The sequence below is a fragment of the Poecilia mexicana genome, unplaced genomic scaffold, assembly GCF_051168715.1.
Source record: "Poecilia mexicana isolate PSO_F unplaced genomic scaffold, ASM5116871v1 scaffold_5, whole genome shotgun sequence".
In the NCBI taxonomy this organism is placed as follows: Eukaryota; Metazoa; Chordata; class Actinopteri; order Cyprinodontiformes; family Poeciliidae; genus Poecilia; species Poecilia mexicana.
The window spans coordinates 26,470,736-26,491,304 of record NW_028263374.1 but is presented as its reverse complement, the minus strand read 5'-3'; the positions used below and the strand labels follow the sequence as shown (position 1 = coordinate 26,491,304).

At 35.9% G+C, this 20,569-nt stretch overlaps 4 protein-coding genes across 5 annotated transcripts; 2 read left to right on the top strand and 2 right to left on the bottom strand.

The window, feature by feature from the left end:
* Positions 1 to 150: 150 nt before the first annotated feature.
* Positions 151 to 1,479, bottom strand: LOC106925556 (uncharacterized). Its single transcript, XM_014999992.2, has 3 exons — positions 889 to 1,479; positions 643 to 795; positions 151 to 556 (listed from the first exon to the last, which is right to left on the bottom strand). Exons 1-3 carry the CDS (start codon positions 1,370 to 1,372, stop codon positions 429 to 431), a joined length of 765 nt encoding a protein of 254 aa, XP_014855478.2. The 5' UTR covers positions 1,373 to 1,479; the 3' UTR covers positions 151 to 428.
* A 615-nt stretch (positions 1,480 to 2,094) lies between these two features.
* On the bottom strand, positions 2,095 to 8,750 carry slc5a8l (solute carrier family 5 member 8, like). The gene is made up of 15 exons (XM_014999988.2): positions 8,332 to 8,750; positions 7,313 to 7,378; positions 7,011 to 7,062; positions 6,810 to 6,877; positions 6,339 to 6,493; positions 5,980 to 6,120; positions 5,768 to 5,897; positions 5,572 to 5,660; positions 5,195 to 5,307; positions 4,385 to 4,452; positions 4,190 to 4,276; positions 3,872 to 4,059; positions 3,023 to 3,132; positions 2,827 to 2,912; positions 2,095 to 2,726 (listed from the first exon to the last, which is right to left on the bottom strand). The coding sequence occupies exons 1-15, from the start codon at positions 8,683 to 8,685 to the stop codon at positions 2,622 to 2,624; spliced, it is 1,812 nt and encodes a 603-aa protein (XP_014855474.2). The 5' UTR covers positions 8,686 to 8,750; the 3' UTR covers positions 2,095 to 2,621.
* A 1,665-nt stretch (positions 8,751 to 10,415) lies between these two features.
* tshba (thyroid stimulating hormone subunit beta a) lies at positions 10,416 to 11,903 on the top strand. The gene is made up of 2 exons (XM_014999993.2): positions 10,416 to 11,004; positions 11,499 to 11,903. The coding sequence occupies exons 1-2, from the start codon at positions 10,843 to 10,845 to the stop codon at positions 11,775 to 11,777; spliced, it is 441 nt and encodes a 146-aa protein (XP_014855479.1). The 5' UTR covers positions 10,416 to 10,842; the 3' UTR covers positions 11,778 to 11,903.
* Positions 11,904 to 15,888: 3,985 nt separating this feature from the next.
* Positions 15,889 to 20,534, top strand: slc25a55a (solute carrier family 25 member 55a). Of its 2 annotated transcripts, XM_014992368.2 has the most exons (10): positions 15,889 to 16,026; positions 16,632 to 16,735; positions 16,902 to 17,027; positions 17,352 to 17,407; positions 18,436 to 18,526; positions 18,603 to 18,721; positions 18,823 to 19,018; positions 19,135 to 19,289; positions 19,365 to 19,440; positions 19,533 to 20,534. In XM_014992368.2, exons 2-10 carry the CDS (start codon positions 16,716 to 16,718, stop codon positions 19,690 to 19,692), a joined length of 999 nt encoding a protein of 332 aa, XP_014847854.2. In that variant the 5' UTR covers positions 15,889 to 16,026; positions 16,632 to 16,715; the 3' UTR covers positions 19,693 to 20,534. The 2 variants fall into 2 exon arrangements, with proteins under 2 accessions (XP_014847854.2, XP_014847856.2); XM_014992370.2 differs by lacking the exons at positions 15,889 to 16,026; positions 16,632 to 16,735 and having other exon boundaries at positions 16,942 to 17,027; positions 17,743 to 18,526.
* The last annotated feature ends 35 nt before the right edge of the window (positions 20,535 to 20,569 follow it).

Here is a 20,569-nt window from a genome sequence, read left to right as displayed (position 1 = left end):
GCTAATTTTGTGAAAAACACTTGAGATGCTCTCCTTATGTGACTACAATGTCACCCTAATTGCTTTAAAGTTCTTGTGAAAAAAGAAGTTTTCCATAATACTGTTGTTTGGAAAAACGTTATGCTTAAAACTGATATCTAATTCCCTTAGTTCGGTCTACATAAACCTTTATTGTTATTTTGGTAAAGGTGTTGTTATGTTAATATATTTGTTTGGTCATTCCCACAAACTAATAAAATTAATTCATTACAGTTACATCAGTCATTGTTATTCATTATTACTTTCAGTATTACTTCCTATTGGTAAATAATTTAATTCCACAGGTTCTTTCTAGTTCTGAAATAACACTGAGCCATGGAGGAGAAATGGGATTCTGTCCATGTCCATATCAGTGGGTTATCACTGTGATTTAGCATAGAGGTCTCTCTTTAATGGAGGAATTCAAGGCAAAATCGTGACGGTTCCGCAGGAGTGGGTGGCACATTGTCGTAGATTGGATGGGCATCATAAAGTCCTCCAGAAATAACAAGGGTGTCATCATCGAGCACAAATCCATCTGTTGAAAATTGAACAGTTGCTTTTATAAGGTAATAGTGACTGAAATTGATTGCATTTACTACATGATAAAGTATCAGTCTTTACCTGTGCCATCTGTGGTGTCAAGACGTTGATGCAAGTACTGGAATTTATGTTTGCATTTGTAAAACATGATCATAGCTATCGTCAAAGCAAAGAGCCCAAGCATGCCGCTGAAGATTATTGTCATGTTTCTCTCTGACATGTTAAGTCTCAAACCTAACAGTACAGAAAGGTAAGGCGTTAAAATCATTGACATAACCAGTGGAAGAAAAATATGTTAAGTCATTGAACATGGACACAGATGCTTACCTTCTGTAGCATTCACTGAGACTGTAGTCATGCTGTGAGATGAGTTTGCAGTTGAACTTAGTGTTGTATCAGATGTAGTATTCAAATGTGTTGTAGCCTGGATGGTTTGTGTGGTCATTGTAAGCGCAGGCGATTGTGTGGTTGGTGTAGTGGTGTTTAGTGATCCACTGCCTGTTGGTGATGTCAAGATGGTAGCTGACTGAGAAGTTTGATGTTGACTTGTGTTTTCAGTTGCAGCCACTGTAGTAGAGAAGGTATTATTGCCATGCTTTGTGCTGGTATATTCGGCTGTGTCCTTGGTTGAGGATAAGAGAGTAGTTGGAGTTACAGTAGAGTTAAGTGAAGTTGATGCTATAGTGAATTCTGTCAGGTTTAAGTCAAGGTTTGGAGCAGTTGTGAAGGTTACATGCTGGTTGTCCGTGTGTACGATTTTAAAAGAAAGTAGCAGGAGGAAATAAACCAGGGGTGCCACGATAGTTCCCATAGAGCTTAAATCCTGTTTTGGGAAGCAAAACACGGAAATGAGTGTCAGATAAAATCATCAATCCTTTTTGGAATTGATGAGATTAAAATTTTTCAAATCCTAGCAGTAAAAAAGGCTCTACAGGTTCTTTACATTTTTAAATTTTAGATAAGAATATGTACAGAAGGAAACACATTTAAGAAAACCGAGCATAGCTATGCACAAACACTTTAGGTTTTGTGATTACTTAACGTATTCTTTTATACTCATTTACAGTAGTAACTAAGACTACACCATATTTAAATATTTTTTTTGTTTGTTTTTATAGAATCAAAGTAATAGCTCACCTTGTTTTATCGAAAGGAGTGAAAATTGTAATCTTATTCAATTTCTTAGTTTGAAGTCTGCTTTCACGGACTCTTAGCTCTCTTCCTGGAACAGCCAAAGGATTATCTGGCCTTGGGTCAGGTAAAAGTGGGCAGGGCAGTTCATTGGAAACTTCCCCTTTTGTTCGTTCCCAAGGAGATGAAGGGGTGGTTTCAGCCAGTCCAAAGCTCAAACTCTACACTTCAGCTGAAATATGTTTTATTACCATTAATAAACACAGACATTGCCATCTAATCATCAACTGCATTGTAAAAATTTCCTTAGTTTCTTTCATCTTTTATTCTTACGTCAACCGTGTGGTATAATGTCCTCTAAAGTGAGTTTATGTGAATGTATGTGAACATTTGAAGTCTTGGTAAATTTAACAGTAGAAAATATTTATTAATAAGTAGGAATATTTTTCAGATTTTTCATAGAGTGCACAGTTTTCATAGAAAAATAAACAGAAGTCAAAGTATGTTCAAAACAATTATGCCTTTCAACATATTTTAAAACACAACGGTAAGTGTATTTCTTCTTCAGAGTAAAAAGCAGAATAAATGTCAGGTAAATATGTTTTTCAAAAACATCTAGAAAAACAAAACAAATGGCAAAGGTTACATAGCAATAATGCAACAAAACCATTAAAACAAAAAATAGAAGGCATCTTAACACAAACAAAGACATGATAACCTGGTGCTGTTTGAATGCCTTGTTGTTTGAAGTACTTAATAAGGAACATCATGGTTTTTGACTTTGATCTTTTTACTCGAGTGTAAATAGTATATAAAACATAGCAAGTTTTCAATATGATCATAAACAGACAATATTGTTACTTTTTTTTGTACAAAAAATCCATAAATTATTTTAGATGTGTTTAATAAAGTGTGTAAAGATAATAGCATTATAGTTTTGTGGCATATTCTTTCTTTTCATCCATCTCCATAAATGCTTTGTTGTCAACTCCCATGTGAACGTCTGTTGCAACTTTTTCGATTTCATCAGATGCCTGCAGGAAGTTAACAATAGTGTCAGATTAGGACATTAAAAGAGCATACTTGGTAAACTGTTACTAATTAGCTAACAACATGACGAGGTCAGCATTTTACCTTTGAATTGTTGCAACCACTGAAGCATATTAAATCACTCCTCCTCACAAAGAGATCAGAGTTCATCTTCGCTTGCTTGCATCCACCTGTAAAACAGACATAATCATATTGTTGTTTTACCTTTGATCATCCATTTAAATTAAACATACTTATTTTTAGTCTGTTTAAAGTAAAGCCTCTAGAAGTAAACTCTTACCAGTGATTATGCTCAAGAGCAGGCCAGACACCATTGTGGTCAGCATGCCAAAAAGGGAAAAGTAGACATAGGACAGAGAGTACCAGGAGTCTGCTAAAGGAGGCCTGGAACTAAAAATGAATTGATTTAGTATTTTGCCTTCCAGCAAAATGTACTTAAAACAACTGGTGATAAGTAAGAATTTCACTGCTATTAAATCCAACTGAAATACATAATACCACTTAAAAGATCTGAAAGTAACATGTATGTCTAGAAATAGAAGGTAAATTAAGTGAATTTAAGGTTTTGCCAGATGTTTATGTATTGTTTTACTCAATTAGAGCGTGTTACACTCATACTCAAATGACCATTGCAAAGTAGTAAACACAGACAGGCATAAGGATTTAAGCAAGTTTGTCAAAGGCCATATGGTCAGTATCTTTTCAAATTGAAGCAAGAAAAGAACAGGAGGGATCTGGTCAATGCTCACCGATTCACTGCTGGCTCATTTGTTCTGTTGAGCTACCTTAGTTCACATTACTGATAAGATTTCGGAGTAGACAACTGCATTGCAATCGCCTGAGCATAAACAATCAGGGTCATAATGTTACACCTGATAGATGTATAAGAAGAATGAAGCAAAACAAAATAGAAAAACTATTGTTGCTGTTATTACTTGTCTCAAAGCTTAATTTTTAGTGATGAATTACATATTTCAAATCAGATTTTAAAGCCTGAATAATTTTCTGTCTGACTTTAATTTCCAAAAGAAAAAAAAACATTGTTGCAAAAAGAAAGAAGATAAAAAATAAATAAAATAAATTGTTTTACAAGCAGGTTTCTGTTTTGTAAAAAAAAAAATATACTGACTCTGGAGTCAGATTCACTGGGCTGGTCCATGGAGCTGCTGTTGTGCTGTTGAGGTCCACTGTTTTGTTGCAGCCAGCAGTGGTGAGGGGAAGGGGAAGTGTCTTGTCAGCTGTTGGAGGGTAAAGCTGAGCTCCAATTCCCACCCACAAAGTTAACACCAAACCAATGATCAATCCTCCCAGTCCTCCCTGAAAGGTAAATATGACCTCAGTCAACTTCCACCTCACGGTGTCACATTCCTGTTTTGCTACTGCATATTTTCTGTTTTCTTAAGGTTCAATTGTGCAATAAAACTTTCCAGATCAATGAAATACTCACTGTTGAGTTTGCTGTGCGGAAAAACATGCCTAATAGATAGAGGCCAAGAAGAGGTCCACCGATCATGCCAAATATGGACAGAGCTGCCTGAAAATAGAAAAATGTTAACTTGTAATGCTTAAGAAGTACCACTTGATGGTGCTGTAGAACTATAATTAACTGTGACAATATTGCTTTACTCTAACATAATTTTACCTGCAGAACACTTCCCATTGCTGAAGCAACTCCAGCCATTCCAATACACACGCCTCCAAAAAACACACCTGGGTGTTGGCAAAATAAAATAATAATAATAATAATAATAATAATTAAAAAAAAGCAGTCAAACTTAGGCAAAGATAAAAATCAGCAACAATTTTATCATCACTGCTGCGGTTGCACAGAAAGGACATTTCTATTCTGTTCTAATTTGTTTTTTTTTTTTAATTTAGATATTTTGATTAGGAAGTACTAATGAACATCAAATATTGGGCCATGTAGCCAAGAAAATTTAAAAATGTATGTGTTTTCCTGTGCAGACAGGCCTACCTAATACTTTAAGTCACGTCAGGTATATCGAATTTCTCTCACAAAGAGAACCCAGCCCTTCATTTGGGTTTCTAAAGAATTTCTGAGAACCAGATTACCTGCTTATGCATTTCTCAGTAAATCAGTAAAGAGAAACACTACATGTTAACCTGTCTGGTCCAAGTTATCCAGCCTGCTTCAATTCAGCTTGTGGAAAGTCAGTGCTCTCTAAGTGACTGCTCTACCCACAGTTGTTAAAGCAGCAGTCATATATTTGTGATTAATTTGTAATACATTGTACTGAAAGTTCAGACTGTTTTCTACCAATGAAAACAACCACTGAGATTATAAATAATGTCAATTGTGGCTTTTCATTGGTCTTAACTGTAAGTAGTCAACAGCTAATGTTGTACTTTGTGGTTGCTGTCCATCCATCTAGATAGATAGATTGGTAAGTAGGCAGGCAGGTAGGTAGGTAGGTAGGTAGGTAGAACTCACTCAGGCCCATGTTCATCCAAGTCACTTGTTTCTGTGTGAAATCTTTGTAGAATGGAAAAATGAAATCTTCCACAGTGACAGCAACAAGAGCATTAATACTGGAGGACACCGTGCTGAAAGAAGTCCAAAGGCAAAGTTTCAGAAACTTAACAAATCAGAAATGGATAAATGTAAAAGGCTGCAAAGATTAGTACAAGGTGGCATGCAATTTCCTATGTTTGATGTCTTAGCACACACTTATCTGTTGGTTAGACAAAGTTGTGTCTTGAGTGTTTTATAGTTTAAATTTACCTCTTATCAGGAAGAAACATTTCCTTACCACCGCATAATTTCTGGAAGTAATTTAATTTTTATTTCTTCATTGTCTCAAGCCTTACCTGAGGGTACCGCTGTAAGCTGCAGCCACGAACAGGCCTGGAATTCCAGGATAAACTGACAGAATATCCATCACAAGGTATGGCAGCAGCTGGTTCACAAATACAAGCCAATACTATTGTCAAGCAATACTTTGTTACCCAATTAAAAAGCATATTGTGCATGGGATGATAAGTAACATAAAAATGCTATAGTTACCTGGTCAGAAGTACCTATATCCCCATTTGAAAGTGGGTCACAGTTCTTGTAAATGGAGTACATCGTAAGACCAGAGAACATAGCAAGACTCACTGTCGTCCATAAACCAACCATGTTGATATACAGAGCCCTGAGGGAAACATGACCTGTTAGTGCTTGAATTTTTCCCCACTGCCAGAGGGTTATTTGCATTTTATTTGAGTGATGCTTACAACTTGGCTTGCCCCAAGGTTTTGCAGGAGATATAGCGCTGCACCTGGGACTGGTTAATTGAGTAGATAGACACCCACATTATGCTACCACCAATCACAATACTCCAGAAAGTGTGCCGCTTGAGAGGATCTGGGTCAAAGCTGTGAAAAAGATCAACAATGAGAGAGAGAGCTTAGAACATGTCCAAACATGGCACAGCTTTTTTTTTGCTCTCAGCTGTCTTTTTTTATATTTTGATAAATGAGCAGGTGTTCTATTCAAGTCTATTCAGGTTTTCTTGAATATCTTGAATACTCTGATTTGGAAAAAGAGGCTCTTTTGATGTCAAAAAGTATTTAAAGGAGTGTTGTTAACATACTCAAAAGCTACCAGTCGGCCTCCTTTTGCAGCATCGTCCCAAATTGTTGATAGACCTCCTTGTACTACGGCTCCTCTTGCTATTACAGCTACAAATCCTGCCAGCATGATCACCATCTGCAGTACGTCTGTCCAGATAACTGCTTTCAGGCCACCCTGTGACAGAATTCATATGATCAGACAGGTCAGGTTTGATGCTAATTTAGGTCACTCTTGAATGTTCAGGGCTTGATCAAGGATATGGTTCACTAAACATTCATACTATGAACTGAATAATGAGTATCAGTTGTATCACAAACTCCAATATCACGAGAACCCCAGAGCTCAAATGTGGTATTTTTTTGGCAGAACTCAAAAGAACAGAATGGCAAACTTTGAGTTAAAGATTGCTTTCTCCATTTAATTTATTTCAAACATGAATTAAATAATGTGCAATAGATACTTATTTTTGAAATAATAACACAATACGAACCAAAGTACAATAGATGATGCACACTGCCCCCGTTGCCACCAACACTCCCCACAGATCCAGTCCGGTAACTAAACAATTTGGAAAATTCTCCATTATAAATAGATATACATTTTGTAAATTTCTACTATCTTTTCTTTTGGATTTATGACAGCTGTATCTGTACAAGAAAATAAAAACAAACTTTTTTGTGTTAAGACTTACTTTGGTTTAGTGCAAGAGCTGGAGCATAAATAACTAAGCCCGTGTAGAGAGCCTGAAAAGCAGGACCATTAATGAATTAGTTCCAAACACAATGTGATCATATTTATATCGTCATGGCACAGGTATCTACAATCAGTGATGCATGAAGTCAAAATGAGAAAAGAACAGATGTTGTTTGTTGTTTTAAATGTGCGTCATTAAATTTTTTAAAATCTTTTTTATTTTTACATTGTAACAGTTATCTTAATATTTATGATTGCTCCAATTTATTATCCTATTTTAATTAAGAATGCGTGGGTTACCGTCTGCACAATGTACATGGATGTTCCAGTCAGCCGGGTTATCCGATTAAAGCGCCGTTCCAGGTACTAGAAATGAAAAAAATAATCCACATATAAACATCATTCAAATGACTATCCCATCATTCCAGGCATATTGAGAATTTGAAAAACAACATGCAATTGTGTCCCCGTTTTCGATAAATTTCCAGGATTTGTACTTAATTTTATATGATATTGAGATTTTTTTTCTTGTGTTTTTCAGATCTCATATTAGCATTTAACTTATATCTTTTACCTGACTATTTTTACTTATTTTGCAAACCCAGAAAAGGTGACTCACAAATTATTTAAGCATCCAAACAGTATTTTCACGCTGGGATGTCTTACTCATAAAATGTCAAAGAGCTTGTAGCAATCCATCTATATTTCCAGAACTTAAGCATTTTTTTCCTGGTTCTGTTCTTTTGCCACTACAAAAAAAATACACTTGATAAACTATGAGTTCAGTGCCGTAAAGATCTTGACAAAAGTAAATAAATCAGCTCATATAAGGATGAGGCATTTGTCAAGTCTTTTCTAGACTTCTTTTAGTTTCTTAAGCCCTAGCTTTAATATGCTGTTTATCTTCTTGTTTTTTGCTAATCTTAAAAAAGATTAAAGGTATTTGTCCCAGTCAAAGTGTGCTATCTTGGGCTTGTTCTGATTCAACCAAAGATGTTTTGAAGACATTATATTTTTTGGCATGCTGTTACTAACACAGTATCTACCTACAGAATAACCTTAAAAGCCTTTTTAGCCATTAAGTCACAGTTTATTGTTAGATGGTTTAACAAAGAAAATAGTCAGATGCTACCAAACTTAAAGATATTTTTAAAAAAACCTTAAAAATGCTGTAAACATGATACATTGTTGCTTAAAATTCAAAAGTATGATTCTTATCTAAAACCAGTTTTTTATAGCTTTGCTGTTTCTTGAGATTTCTTTTTCTACTGCAGCTTTCTCCTAGTATACAATAGTTAAAATGTGTAGTATGTTCCTACCTCATAGGCACTGGTGATCCCCAGTCGGTAGAAAATCGGTACAAATAATTCAGCAGTGATGGCAGACATGATAGCATAAGAAAAACCAAAGAGCCAGAAGGCAAGACCAAACCGGTAAGCCTCTGAGGGTGTTCCAATGACTGTGATGCCAGACATGAAGCTGGCTGTCAGGGACATGGCGACTGGCACAGCTGTCATTTGTCGTCCACCTAACAAAAACTCTGCACTGTTGTTCTCTTTCCGGCCCCGGATGGCTTGGAAAAGGCCGATGCTGGCTGCTCCCAGAATCGTTGCAGCAAACACCACATAATCCCAAGGAGAGAAAGTGGGCACTGGGCCACCTGTTCCAACCATTGTTGATTTATGAAATGAGTGGAAGAGCTTCTTTGAACCTAAAATCACAGTAAAAAAAAAAAAAAAAAAAATATATATATATATATATATATATATATATATATATAATATTTGCAAAATACAATCTTGCTGAAGGTATATGTAAAACATCATAAGCATTATAAAAAACGCTACATTGAAGATAAAAAAGAAGCTGCTTTTTTATTGAATAAATTGTAGAATTCATTTAACTTACCTCTACTCTTAAAAAATCTCTCCTCAAACCTTCACAAAGTGTTGATGCTTCCAAACACTTAAAGACTTCAGTTCTACCTTACCTTGTCACTTCAGTGATCAGTAGTTCATTGATAGTTCAACTACCTCTCGTGCAACTGGAAGTAGTCTGGTCAGCTTTAATGCATTCAGCAGACAATAAAGATTAGTTCACTTAGGTTAATGATCCATCAAGGACACAAGGCAGTGAAGCCTGGCATAATTTCAAAGATTATAAAAGAAAACGATCTGTTGGTGTGTCTCTGGTTGCGCACTGGTGACAATTAAAAGGTTCTTTGCTGACAATAAATCTATTTTTTGCGTAAAATAAAGTGAGGCAGTGACACATTGATGGTAGGTCTGTTTGTGTCTCCTGGTTACACAGTACCTTTTGGTTAAATAAAAAATTCAAGGGGGAGGGAAAGTTGAGTCTTCAGGGTTTGGTCTTCACTCCTTCCGCTATAACATATTGTCACTTGTGATAATATTTCTTTACTTAGTGTTGTCATCTTTCATCACCTTTTCAGCATATTACTTCAAAATAATGACTAATTTGTAAAATGAATATTCAGCTTAAAACAAAAATATATAAATTCAGACATACTATTTATAAAGGTTTAAGCTTTTGTTTTTTTGTGAATATGTCAAATATGTTTTTGCTACCATGAGATTTCATATGTCTGCTTTGTAAGAAATAACTGTAGAACGAGCAACAATAATTTAAGCGTTTAATAAAAATGACAGGTTATAATGTTTTCATAAGATTTATAACACCTGCACAGAAGCAATGAGATACCCTGTTACACTAATGCTGATTCACACTCGGACATGCGTTATTCTTTGTCACTGATAAAGGATAAGGCTAATATTCTGCAAAGATAAATGTTATGAGATGTTGACAATACTGTCTAAACAAATGTGACCTAAGAGAGGAATGAGTATAGCCTTTTCAATATGTCCGTTTTACTTGGAACACATTTACTGTGTGTTTGTCCATATGAATCCAAGTGAACTAAAAACTAACAGATAAGCACCGAAACATCAGTGTGTTCAAAACTGCTGCATTTTGCTTCATAATCACTTAATGTTTCCAAGACACTTTGACTAGTCTGGCCAATCATTACTCAAAATTACAGATAAGAAGTCAGTGTATAAAGCTTTTGTTGGGTGTTTTTTTTTTTTTTCTAGCTTTTATTTGTCAGTAGCTTTTTGTGACCAATGGCTTCACTGCCTATGCCGACTGTGAAAGCAGATTAGATAAACCTGAATGAAAAGTGTATGCTCTGCTAATTTGTTTTTACCAGCTTACATCTTTGCTGACATCAGTTTTTAACTCACAACAACCAAAACCATAATTCAGACACACAATAACGCACACAAAGATATTATTGCGTCTTAACTTCTGTTAATTTTTAATCCAAAAAAGGCTGATTTGTTTTGAATAAAGTGGTTAAACCCACTCTTTAACTTATGTAACCCCTCATAATATATATTGTTTCCAGCACAAGATTTGTGGCACTTTGTGACATCTAGTGGACAGTGGATTAGAGACTGCTTTCAGACAAAATTACATTGTTGTTTTCATTATGCTATTCATTAAGAGCATCAATATGTTCATGTCATCTACGAAATGGGCTAAATGTTCAGTGCACCTCTTTCGTCACAGATAGAAGATAATAGTTTGGATTAACATGGATTAGATTATGTTTGTATATATATCTATGGTTCATCTAGAATGTTCAGACTCAGAACATTACTATATCTGTCAGTGACTGCATCTCTTAAACTTGATTCTTTTGAACAAAGAAAAGTCATTTGATGTAATCCTATGTTTCTTTTTTCTTTGCTTGTCTTTCGTTACTTTGCAGGAACAAACCTGGTTAAGGAAAAACCACCTGGCTGAAAATGGAGACATCAGCGTTCAGCTGCTGGGTTCTTTTTCTGCTGATTTACCCAGTTGTTCCCATGTGTCTCCCCACAGAGTCCACATTGTTCGTGGAAAAGCCAGAATGTGACTATTGTGTGGCAGTCAACACTACTATCTGCATGGGAGTTTGCTTCACAAGGGTATGTATTTCTTTGTAGTAGCAGAGAAAATGCTATTAATTTTACTGTATGAAAAAAGTAAGTTTGTTGCACATATGTCATATAATGTAAACCCCAAGATGAGCTAATTTACTCAGAATTGTCAGATTTCAGTTCTGTATGAGTTTAAAAATACATTTTTGATCAAGATGAGTAAAAAATGCTGAGAGAAAATGTATTTCCTGACTGTGTTGAGAAAAATAAAAATGGATTAATTACTTCTGCTGTGACCTAAGTCTGTTAGTTACAGTCTCATACATAGTAGTCGTGTAGTTTTTAATTCGTCAATCTGACAAAACTTTGTTGGCCAGCTTTCTAGTTTACTCATAAATTTGGTAAGATTAGCTGTTATTTCTAGTATATTATTTGGAAACTAAAATATAGATACACACTCTTTGCATGTTTGTGTCCCAATCAAATTAGTTTTTCACAGGTTCATTCATCAGCTGTTTCCCATGTGTTTGTGTGTCACGCAGGACAGCAACATCGGGGATATTTTCCACTCACGCTTTGTTTTTCAGAGAAGCTGCACCTATGATAAGGTGGAATATCGCACAGTCATTCTGCCTGGCTGTGCTATTGGCTCTAACCCTGCATATACCTACCCAGTAGCTATCAGCTGCCACTGTGGTGCCTGCAGAACTGAAAGGGATGAATGCACACACAGAGTCAACGTCTACGATGCTAACTGTGCTAAACCAGTCAGACGCGTTTATCCTTATCCCGGTCAAAGCAACTACATGATCCCATTTTAATCCTTCTGTTTATGTAAGAAAATAAAGGTTTTTACTTCTTATCTTATAATAGACCGTAGATGGTTTGCACTGTTTCATTCTATTTAATCTGATTGTTGACTAATAAAGCTATAGTTTGACATCTTAGTTTACAGTTGATTCCACATATTTTTCTTAGCATTGTTTCCATACTTTTTCTTCCAGACTTTTATTATTTACTGTTAAATAGATTATCTGAATAAAAACCAATTAAAACTGCATCATCTAAATGGCTCTCTGAATCAGATGTCCTTGAGTTAATCACATTCTGTTTCTTACCGTAGCTGTGTGTTTACTGCATAACAAACCCGAGGCTGTTTACATCAGCAGGTCACCTCCTGATTCTATATTTACCTGTGAAGTCATTCAGAGAAGTATGTGATTGTTGACACAACTCTTCTTTTGAATGGGGTTAAACGGATGGGTATAAAATCTGAAAGACTTAGCCCACTGTTTACAGGCTCTTCTAAACAGCACATTTAACACGTCTGTTTGTTAGCAGCGTCTATGTCTCATCCTAAATGGGGTTTATGCTAGTAGACTGTCCACAAAGGGAGTTTCAGAGACAGCTGGAGAATATAAATAGCTCAGAATTTTGAGTGGGACAATGTTTCATAAAGTCATCTTCTGGGGTGAAGTGACATTGGTCTTTCATAACCACTGATTGTATGAAGCTTTCACATATATTTTCCTAAAACATTAAGACATTTCAATGGTTTTTGTTGGTTCTAAATCTCAGATATTCTCACAAATTTCCTTAAATATAAAATAACGAAAGCGTTTAACTAAAGGGCCGCAAATTAGATTTCCAGAGTGTCCCTGGCAATTTGTTAAAAGGAATTGCCAAGAGCCAAAATTTAAAGTCTAAATTAACTTTGTTAAAGATGTATTTTAGAACCAGAAATTAAATCCAGTTTATAAGAAAATATAGGCTAAAAACTGCTCTACAAAGTGTTCACAATGACACACCCTAAAAACCTGATCCTCTGTTTGGCTTTGGAGTGAGCTGACATAAATAAGCACTACCTTTATGTCTTGTGACACAGGAGTGAGAATATTTGTGAAGTTACTGGTCTGACCCGTCTAGATTTTGGAATGGGTTCTCTCTAAAAGACAAGAAATGAAAATAGGTATGGTCATTCTGATTTTTAACATCAGGATATCCCAGAGGAAAAGCTTACAATTGATCAGTTTCAGTTTTATTCCACTGGCCACTCATATTTTATTTAAAAAAAATTGCAGGTGGACAATTATTTATCAGGCTATATAATGATCTGTACCCGAAAAAAAATATTTGCCATCATCAAAGTACTCAAACTCTTCCCATCATTGCTGACTGTATTTTGTATGTTTGTATTGATATTTTGATGCTTTGTCTTTGTGGATTGTCATCAACCTAAACTTTAGCTTCTTCCAGAGATTCCCTATCATACTGTGCCTGGGCTTCTCCAACATGTTAATATTACATCCAATCACAGGCATAAAGTTAGTAAAAATAAAAGGTTATTTTAAAACTAAATGTGCCGGGTGAATGAATAATATCTGAGGTTAGCAGTTTGCACCCAAAAATTGTGTGTCCTTCTCAGACAGCAGGTATTAATGAAGATTCCTACAGTATCTAAAAGTGGAATGGAAGGCAGGTCTCAGCTGATAGCTCAGCTCCACTTAAATTATGGCACTTTGCAAATCCAAGCATTAGCTAAAGGGTTTTACAAAGCAAACTAAACAGTTTGCGTACAAAATCCCACAATCAATTAATTAATCAATCCAATTTTATTTGTATAGCACATTTCAGCAGCAAGCCATTTCAAAGTGCTTTACAGCATGTGACAATGAATAAACAGCAAGAAAGAGAAAGATATTTTGAAAAAAATATATAAATAAGAGCATAAGTTAAGTCAAGTCAAGTTTATTTGCATAGTACACTTCAGTAGTAGAGCAGTTCAAAGTCCTTTACATGATACAAAGACCTATAAAGACCTGCAATTATGAATATGTGTTCCTTTTCAAGTTCCAACATGTTGAGCTACATTAGATCATCTCTCTCTTCCTGAATCTACTTCTGCTGAAACACTGGAGTAAAAAGGAAGCACTCAAAATAAAATAGGCTCATATGATTTACAAAGTTGTTCGGCTATGACTCTTAAACCTAACAGGTGATAGGTCACTGTGGCTTAAACTGCCTGGCTGTAGTTGTGTTTTGTAAACCCTACAGGATGAAACAGAGATTACTAAGGAATTTGCCTGCCTCAGCACTGCATGGAGACCAGCTATGTGGTGAAAATGCCGATCACTTTTTCAGTCAAACATCATACACTTTTGACTGTGTTTGGTTTACTCCGCTGGGCAAAGCAGTGACATGTTGAAACAACTCCTGACAGCTTACATTGTATCACCAGATTAGTATTACATCAGGGATATATTTTTTGATACTGAGAAATTTACTCCTGGTATTTGCTTAGTGAGTAACACCTGACACATGTAAGCTAAGAAGTAAGATATTATGCTTCCTTTAGTCAGTCAGCTGTGTTAAGTTGCTGTAATAGATAAGGAATCCGACATTTGGCTGCTGAGCTACATTAGATACCTTTTAAATTTGTGACAACCAAGAATTTCAGCATGCAATTTTATTTAAATGGTAGAAAAAAAAAATCTGTGTAATTGTATGCTTGTCAAAAAGGCCAAAGCTTTACTAAAGATTAAAGTAATACTGCATTGCTTGCACCAATATGTTTTTAATTTATTAAGGCTTTAATCTACTAAAGCCTTAGTTTGAATTTTTCCCACATGTGTCTATTAAGGCTAATAACTGATTGAAGGTGATGCCACCTTTGAAAAAAGTACTTGCTTGCCTTGCAAATAGTGTGCACCTCTCTGTGTTACACAAGCTTTTAGCCATTGGCTATATACGTAGAACCAGTTCCTGGTAAAATTTTTCAAACCTTTCCAGAACAATCCTCCCGTGTTTAGCATTCAGCTTGTAATATTCCAAACTGTCTCCATTAACCTAAAAGAGAAACTTTTCTAGAAGAATTTACCAGATTGCCAAACACAGGTCATATCTGCAAGATACATGGTATTCATATTATTTTAATGTGGAGATATTATCAGTGTTCTAGCAGTATTTATTTATATACTGAGTATAAAGACGATTTTTTGTAATATTCTAAACCTGCAACAACATCCTCAATACTTAAGAGCTACATTTCAGCACCTATGAGGAAATATACTTTTTTAATCATTCTGGCAGAGTGCAAAAGAAGGGAAGGATATAGATTAGTACATTATATTAAAATAATCAGTACTGGAATTTTCAAATAAAAGTAATCTATCAAAAGCACCAAATTTGTTTAAAGATATAAAATATAAATACCTCATATGCATTAAATCAGATGTCTATCTTTCTCATTTATACTGAAAGCTGAATAGTGAAAAGGAAGCAGGACAAGAGTATATAGTCTTGTTAAAATAAGCCTATTATACTACTATTACTATTCTTGAAGGAATGACAACTTTGTTAGCATGGAGACAACCCTTAAAACAATCAATGAATTAATACATTTATCTGAAAACAAATGGTGCTTCCATCAGTTTTATTTTGCATAGCTACACAAATTTAAAATTTGAGTTCTTTAAACAAACATGTTTTGCTTAAAAGAAGTATATTTGTAAAACTATAAACTGATGCAGAGTATAATAGAATAGAATAGAGAACAGAAAGATCTAGTTCCCTTTTGTGAATCCATCAACACCCACGCCTCAGGGGTCTTTAGCCATGACAAATTTAGTAGTTCATCTTAAATTAGCCGTGTATGTTAAGAATGAAAAATATATTTTGAGAGTCTACCCCAAGCTTTTCTATTCATGCATTTTAATTTTAAATTAAATTTTGAGCTTTTTAAACAAAAGATTCTTTTTACATTCAACCCCCGCCATCTGCCTCGTTCCAGCCAGTCACTCACTCGTTCTAACATTTTAACTGACGGATCGATCGGCCAACGGGGACGAAAAGAGGAGCGATATCTGAACTCTGATTGGTTCTTATGGAAACATCTTCACTCTGATTGGTTGTCATTAAGGCGTATGCTGTAACAGTCTTTGCCACCATAAGACCAGTGGAAATTTCCAGTCGGTCTATTCATTGCTATAAAACGGAGGTGAAAAGTGGTTGAAAGCGAAATACACTTTTAACGACTTAACTCTTCTTAAAGCTGCATAAGACAATTATTTGGTAAGTACCTTGTTACATTTACGTTTTAGTGAATAAATAATCTATTTTAAATCATCGAATTTGAGTTCTTAGCTGTTTTATTTAGTTTTGCGGGCTGTGATGGTTTGAATGAATGCTTTACGTTGCTGTTCTTTATATCAAGCAGCAAACGCCATAAGGTCTTAGAATTGGTTAGTATTGTTTGCGACCATGACACGTTTTACTTGTCCTGAAGTAAGAAAATTATTTGCTGTCAATTTTTTTTATCATAATCTAATGCTGGAGAAGGAATTCAGTTATTGAAATTATGAAGTAAACTTGTCCTACTAATTTAGATATGTACTATATGTAGACACTTTCCTTACGAAGAAACGTGTTTTAGATCTCCAGTTATCTAACTTTTAGCCAGTACATTTCTGTAAAATTTCTATAGAAGGCGGGAATGCCCTTTTAAGGCGTTCCGGAATGTAAATAGACGTTGTGGTGAGTGGGTACATCACAACCATGTGACTCTGAGGCATACAGATAAGTTTAAACCTGCAGCTCTGGGTGGGTGGGATAAGTTCAGCGTTTAAAAGTCTGTGGCTACTCAGGATTCTGTTCACTTTTTGGTTTTATCTCTCCAGGACACCACTTACCAGCTTAACTGCAAGCACTTGATTCTACATCTCTCCATTTTCTATCTTCACTTGTGACATATAAGAGCCAGCATGTCTCAGCAGCAGATTAGGTAAGTTTCATTAACTGATTTCCTGCTCCTCATAATATTGACCTCAACAGAATTATCTATAAAAGTAATCTTAGAGTTTTACTTTTTGATATTTTTTTATTTGGATTATTTTAAATGGGTAATGTGTTCAGGCTTTAGTAAAACAGGTTTCTCTGTTACCCTTCAGCCTACCTGCCAAACTCATTAATGGCGGTATTGCCGGTATTGTTGGGGTTACGTGTGTCTTCCCCGTTGACTTGGCTAAGACCAGGTTACAGAACCAGAGAAGTGGGCAGCAAGTCTACAAGAGCATGTAAGTATTTATAGCTACAATCTACACAACATGGATGTGTGGTTTCGGGGCATTACATCTACTACGTCTGTGTTAATCTGGTGCTATCCTCTCTAATTCCACAATGACGCATGGATGGAATCGGAGTCACTGTGTCCTGACCTGATGGATTGTGACAGCTGTGCATTGTTAACGCCTCCTGTTTTTTTTGTTTTGTTTTTTTTTTTGAGGAAGTGGCTTTAGCTCATTTGGGTGGAATTTTACAGCCCAACCGAATATTCTAGAATATTCTGTTACCTTGTGCAGAAAGTTTATGTAATGTTTTTTTGTTTTTGTTTAATGAAGGATGGACTGCCTTGTCAAAACTATTCGATCGGAGGGATACTTTGGAATGTACAGAGGTAAGATTATACATCTGATTATTAAGAAGCTTTAAGTTAGCACATGTGGAAGTTCAATTTTTATAGGATTAATTTTAGGAAAATGGTAAACTCAGTGTCAAGTTGTTGTGCAGTAGTTTTATTTTTGGTTTTTGAAATAAAATCAAAGTAAATGTCAAGACCAATTCCAATTTACTGATGCTGTTAAACACGGTACTACACACTGTTTTTTTTTTTTTTTTTTTTTTTTTTCCTTTTTTTTAATGTTTAAATCTGCAAAGAAAATGGAGACCATTAGGCTAGGCGTTTGCTCTTGTGAGGAATGCTGTTTGCATCTGTGTTTTTCCATATTACAGACTTGGGTCCCCCTGGGATATTGAAGGCTAGCCGATAAGGCGCAGCCACGCTGGAGGCAAATATTAATGGTTCTTACAATATTGCTTCTACTTAAAACTATAGGCTCAAGTTTTATGTTTTGCCATCTGTTCTGTAATTTGACTTCCTGTCATTAACTACTTGGTTGTCTCTTCACTGTCCTGTCAACCTGTCATTACTTGTTCTTTCCTTGACTATAACAATACAGTCTTTGTTAGATCTTGCAAATTAATCTGGTCTGAACTATTTTATTTTTTTCAATGTTTTAATACAACATAGTACAACAGATAACTTTGCAAGTTTGTCCAAAGTCTGAAATATGTGTAGTCTTAAAGTCAACCTGTCTTGTCACTAACAACTTTTGATTAAATTTCTGTATTGTCATTAACATGTTTAGACACTTTACTTGACTCATTTTAAAAAGAAAAACGTGTTTGAATTTTAGACTTCAACCTTGTTTCATTCCCCACCATTCCTTTTCTGTCGTCTTGCCTTTAAAACAATGCTTAAGTGTAATGTTTCATGAGATGATGTGCTTTGCCAGAGTTATTGAAGCAGCTTTAAGTTGAGTTCTATTTTATGATGATATAAAAACATTGACAGGCAAATGTTTCTCTGTCATTGGAAACTAGATTGTGACATCGATGCTAATTGTGAATTTGTTTGTTCCTTAGGGGCAGCAGTAAACTTGACTTTGGTTACCCCTGAGAAGGCCATCAAGCTGGCAGCTAATGACCTCTTCCGCCATCACCTTTCCAAGGACGGGTGAGTGCATTTGTCTAGTGTCTGTCAGAAATTTAATGGCACGACTTATGTCTGACTCATTGTTTTCTGCTAACAGAAAAGGCTTAACAGTATTCAAAGAAATGCTAGCAGGGTGTGGTGCAGGCATGTGCCAAGTCATTGTTACTACCCCCATGGAAATGCTCAAAATCCAGCTGCAGGATGCGGGCAGAATTGGTAAGAAAACCATTGAGTAACGGAGAAGGTACTTCATCCTACAACCTAATTTTTAACGTTTCTAATGTATACATATTTTTTTTTTTTTTTTTTTGTTGAAGCGGCCCAACAACAGAAACCAGTGATGATGTCTCCCACAAAGCTGGCGGTGACAAACACGGTGCTGAGTCGCTCGTACAACTCGGGCCCTGTGATGTCTGCAACAAGAGCCGTGTCGGCAACGCAGATTGCGAAGGAACTCCTGCAAAAACAGGGCATCCAGGGCCTGTACAAGGGCCTGGGGGCAACACTCATGAGGTGAAGCTCATTTTTATTCAAAAAAGGCTTCCCCCCACCCCCCCCACTCCATATAAGAGAAAAAAAAATCGAAAGATTAATATTTACTAATGAAGATTTTGTTTTATTTCTTTCAGGGATGTACCCTTTTCTATTGTTTACTTCCCATTGTTTGCCAACCTGAACCGACTGGGCAAACCCAGCCCCGCAGAGTCATCGCCCTACTACTGGGCCTTCCTGTCAGGGTGTGTTGCAGGATCTACTGCTGCGGTTGCAGTCAACCCTTGTGATGGTAGGTTTCGTTTTATCCATTTGTCATCAAGTACCAGTAGCAACAAGTCTTAAAGAATGTTCTTTCTCTGTACAGTGGTGAAGACCAGACTGCAGTCCCTCAACAAAGGAGCAGTTGAGGAGAGCTACAACGGAGTTATGGATTGTGTGAGGTAAGATGGCACATTCTTTCCACACCATCTACTGATGCATACTTACCCTGTCATACGTGGCTCTAAAAATACCCATCCTTCTGTTTTGACAGTAAAATTATGAGGAAGGAGGGGCCGTCTGCCTTTCTGAAGGGGGCAGGCTGCCGTGCTCTGGTCATTGCACCTCTGTTTGGAATTGCACAGGTCATGTATTTTGTTGGTGTTGGTGAATATATCCTGGACAACTATTCTCCAAGTTTCCTGTCTGTCTGAGCTGCATCAGCAGGCCATCTACACACTGGGCCTGACGCAACTACTGGCAGCTACAATCAGTTTACAGCAAAAAACAGAAATCATCTTTATAGTTTGACAGCTGTGTCGCACTTTGCACACTTTTGTGACTTTGAAACCAACTGAGCCCATCATTTGCACTTGAATCTGTTGACCTTTTTAAGGTGGTGGACTCAGAATTACAGTGTTCTTGTATCCTAGTCCCAAAACATTCATGTCTGGATTCCCTCTATGAGGGAGAGGAACTCACTCAGACCTAGTTTTGTGTTTAGTATTTCAGTTTTTAAAAAAAGTTATTATTATTATTAACAAGTTCTTTTCATTTTATATACATTTTCCCCTACAGTTTCCATTTATGTCTCATCATACTAAGCCTTCCACTTAGAAGATTTGTGATGGCTAAATATATGGGGCCCAGTTTACACTTTAATTCTGTAAATGTGTTTTGTATTCTGCTATTTTAATATTTAGTTGTTTTATTGGATTGATCTTGAGCCTTCCTACTGGTGTGGGACCATGAAGGTTACCAAACCGTAAAAAGCGTCCTCATACAAAACCCTGTTATTGTTTGCATGTCCTTTACAAAACTTGCTATTATATATATTGCGTTTGTGTACATAATCACCCTTTTAGACCTTTACATTTATATTATTCTAAATATCACTGGATTATGTTGCAGTAGAGCAGAAATTTATTAATTGGGTTCTTGGAGGCAGCATTATTCACTTGAATTTAACAATAATACTGTGAGAGATGACTGTTGCATACTGTCACTGTGATGACTTTTTTACACATTATATCCATTAAAATTTTCTTTTCATTCACTTTGGTTGCATGGTGCACTTTTTTTCTTATGCAG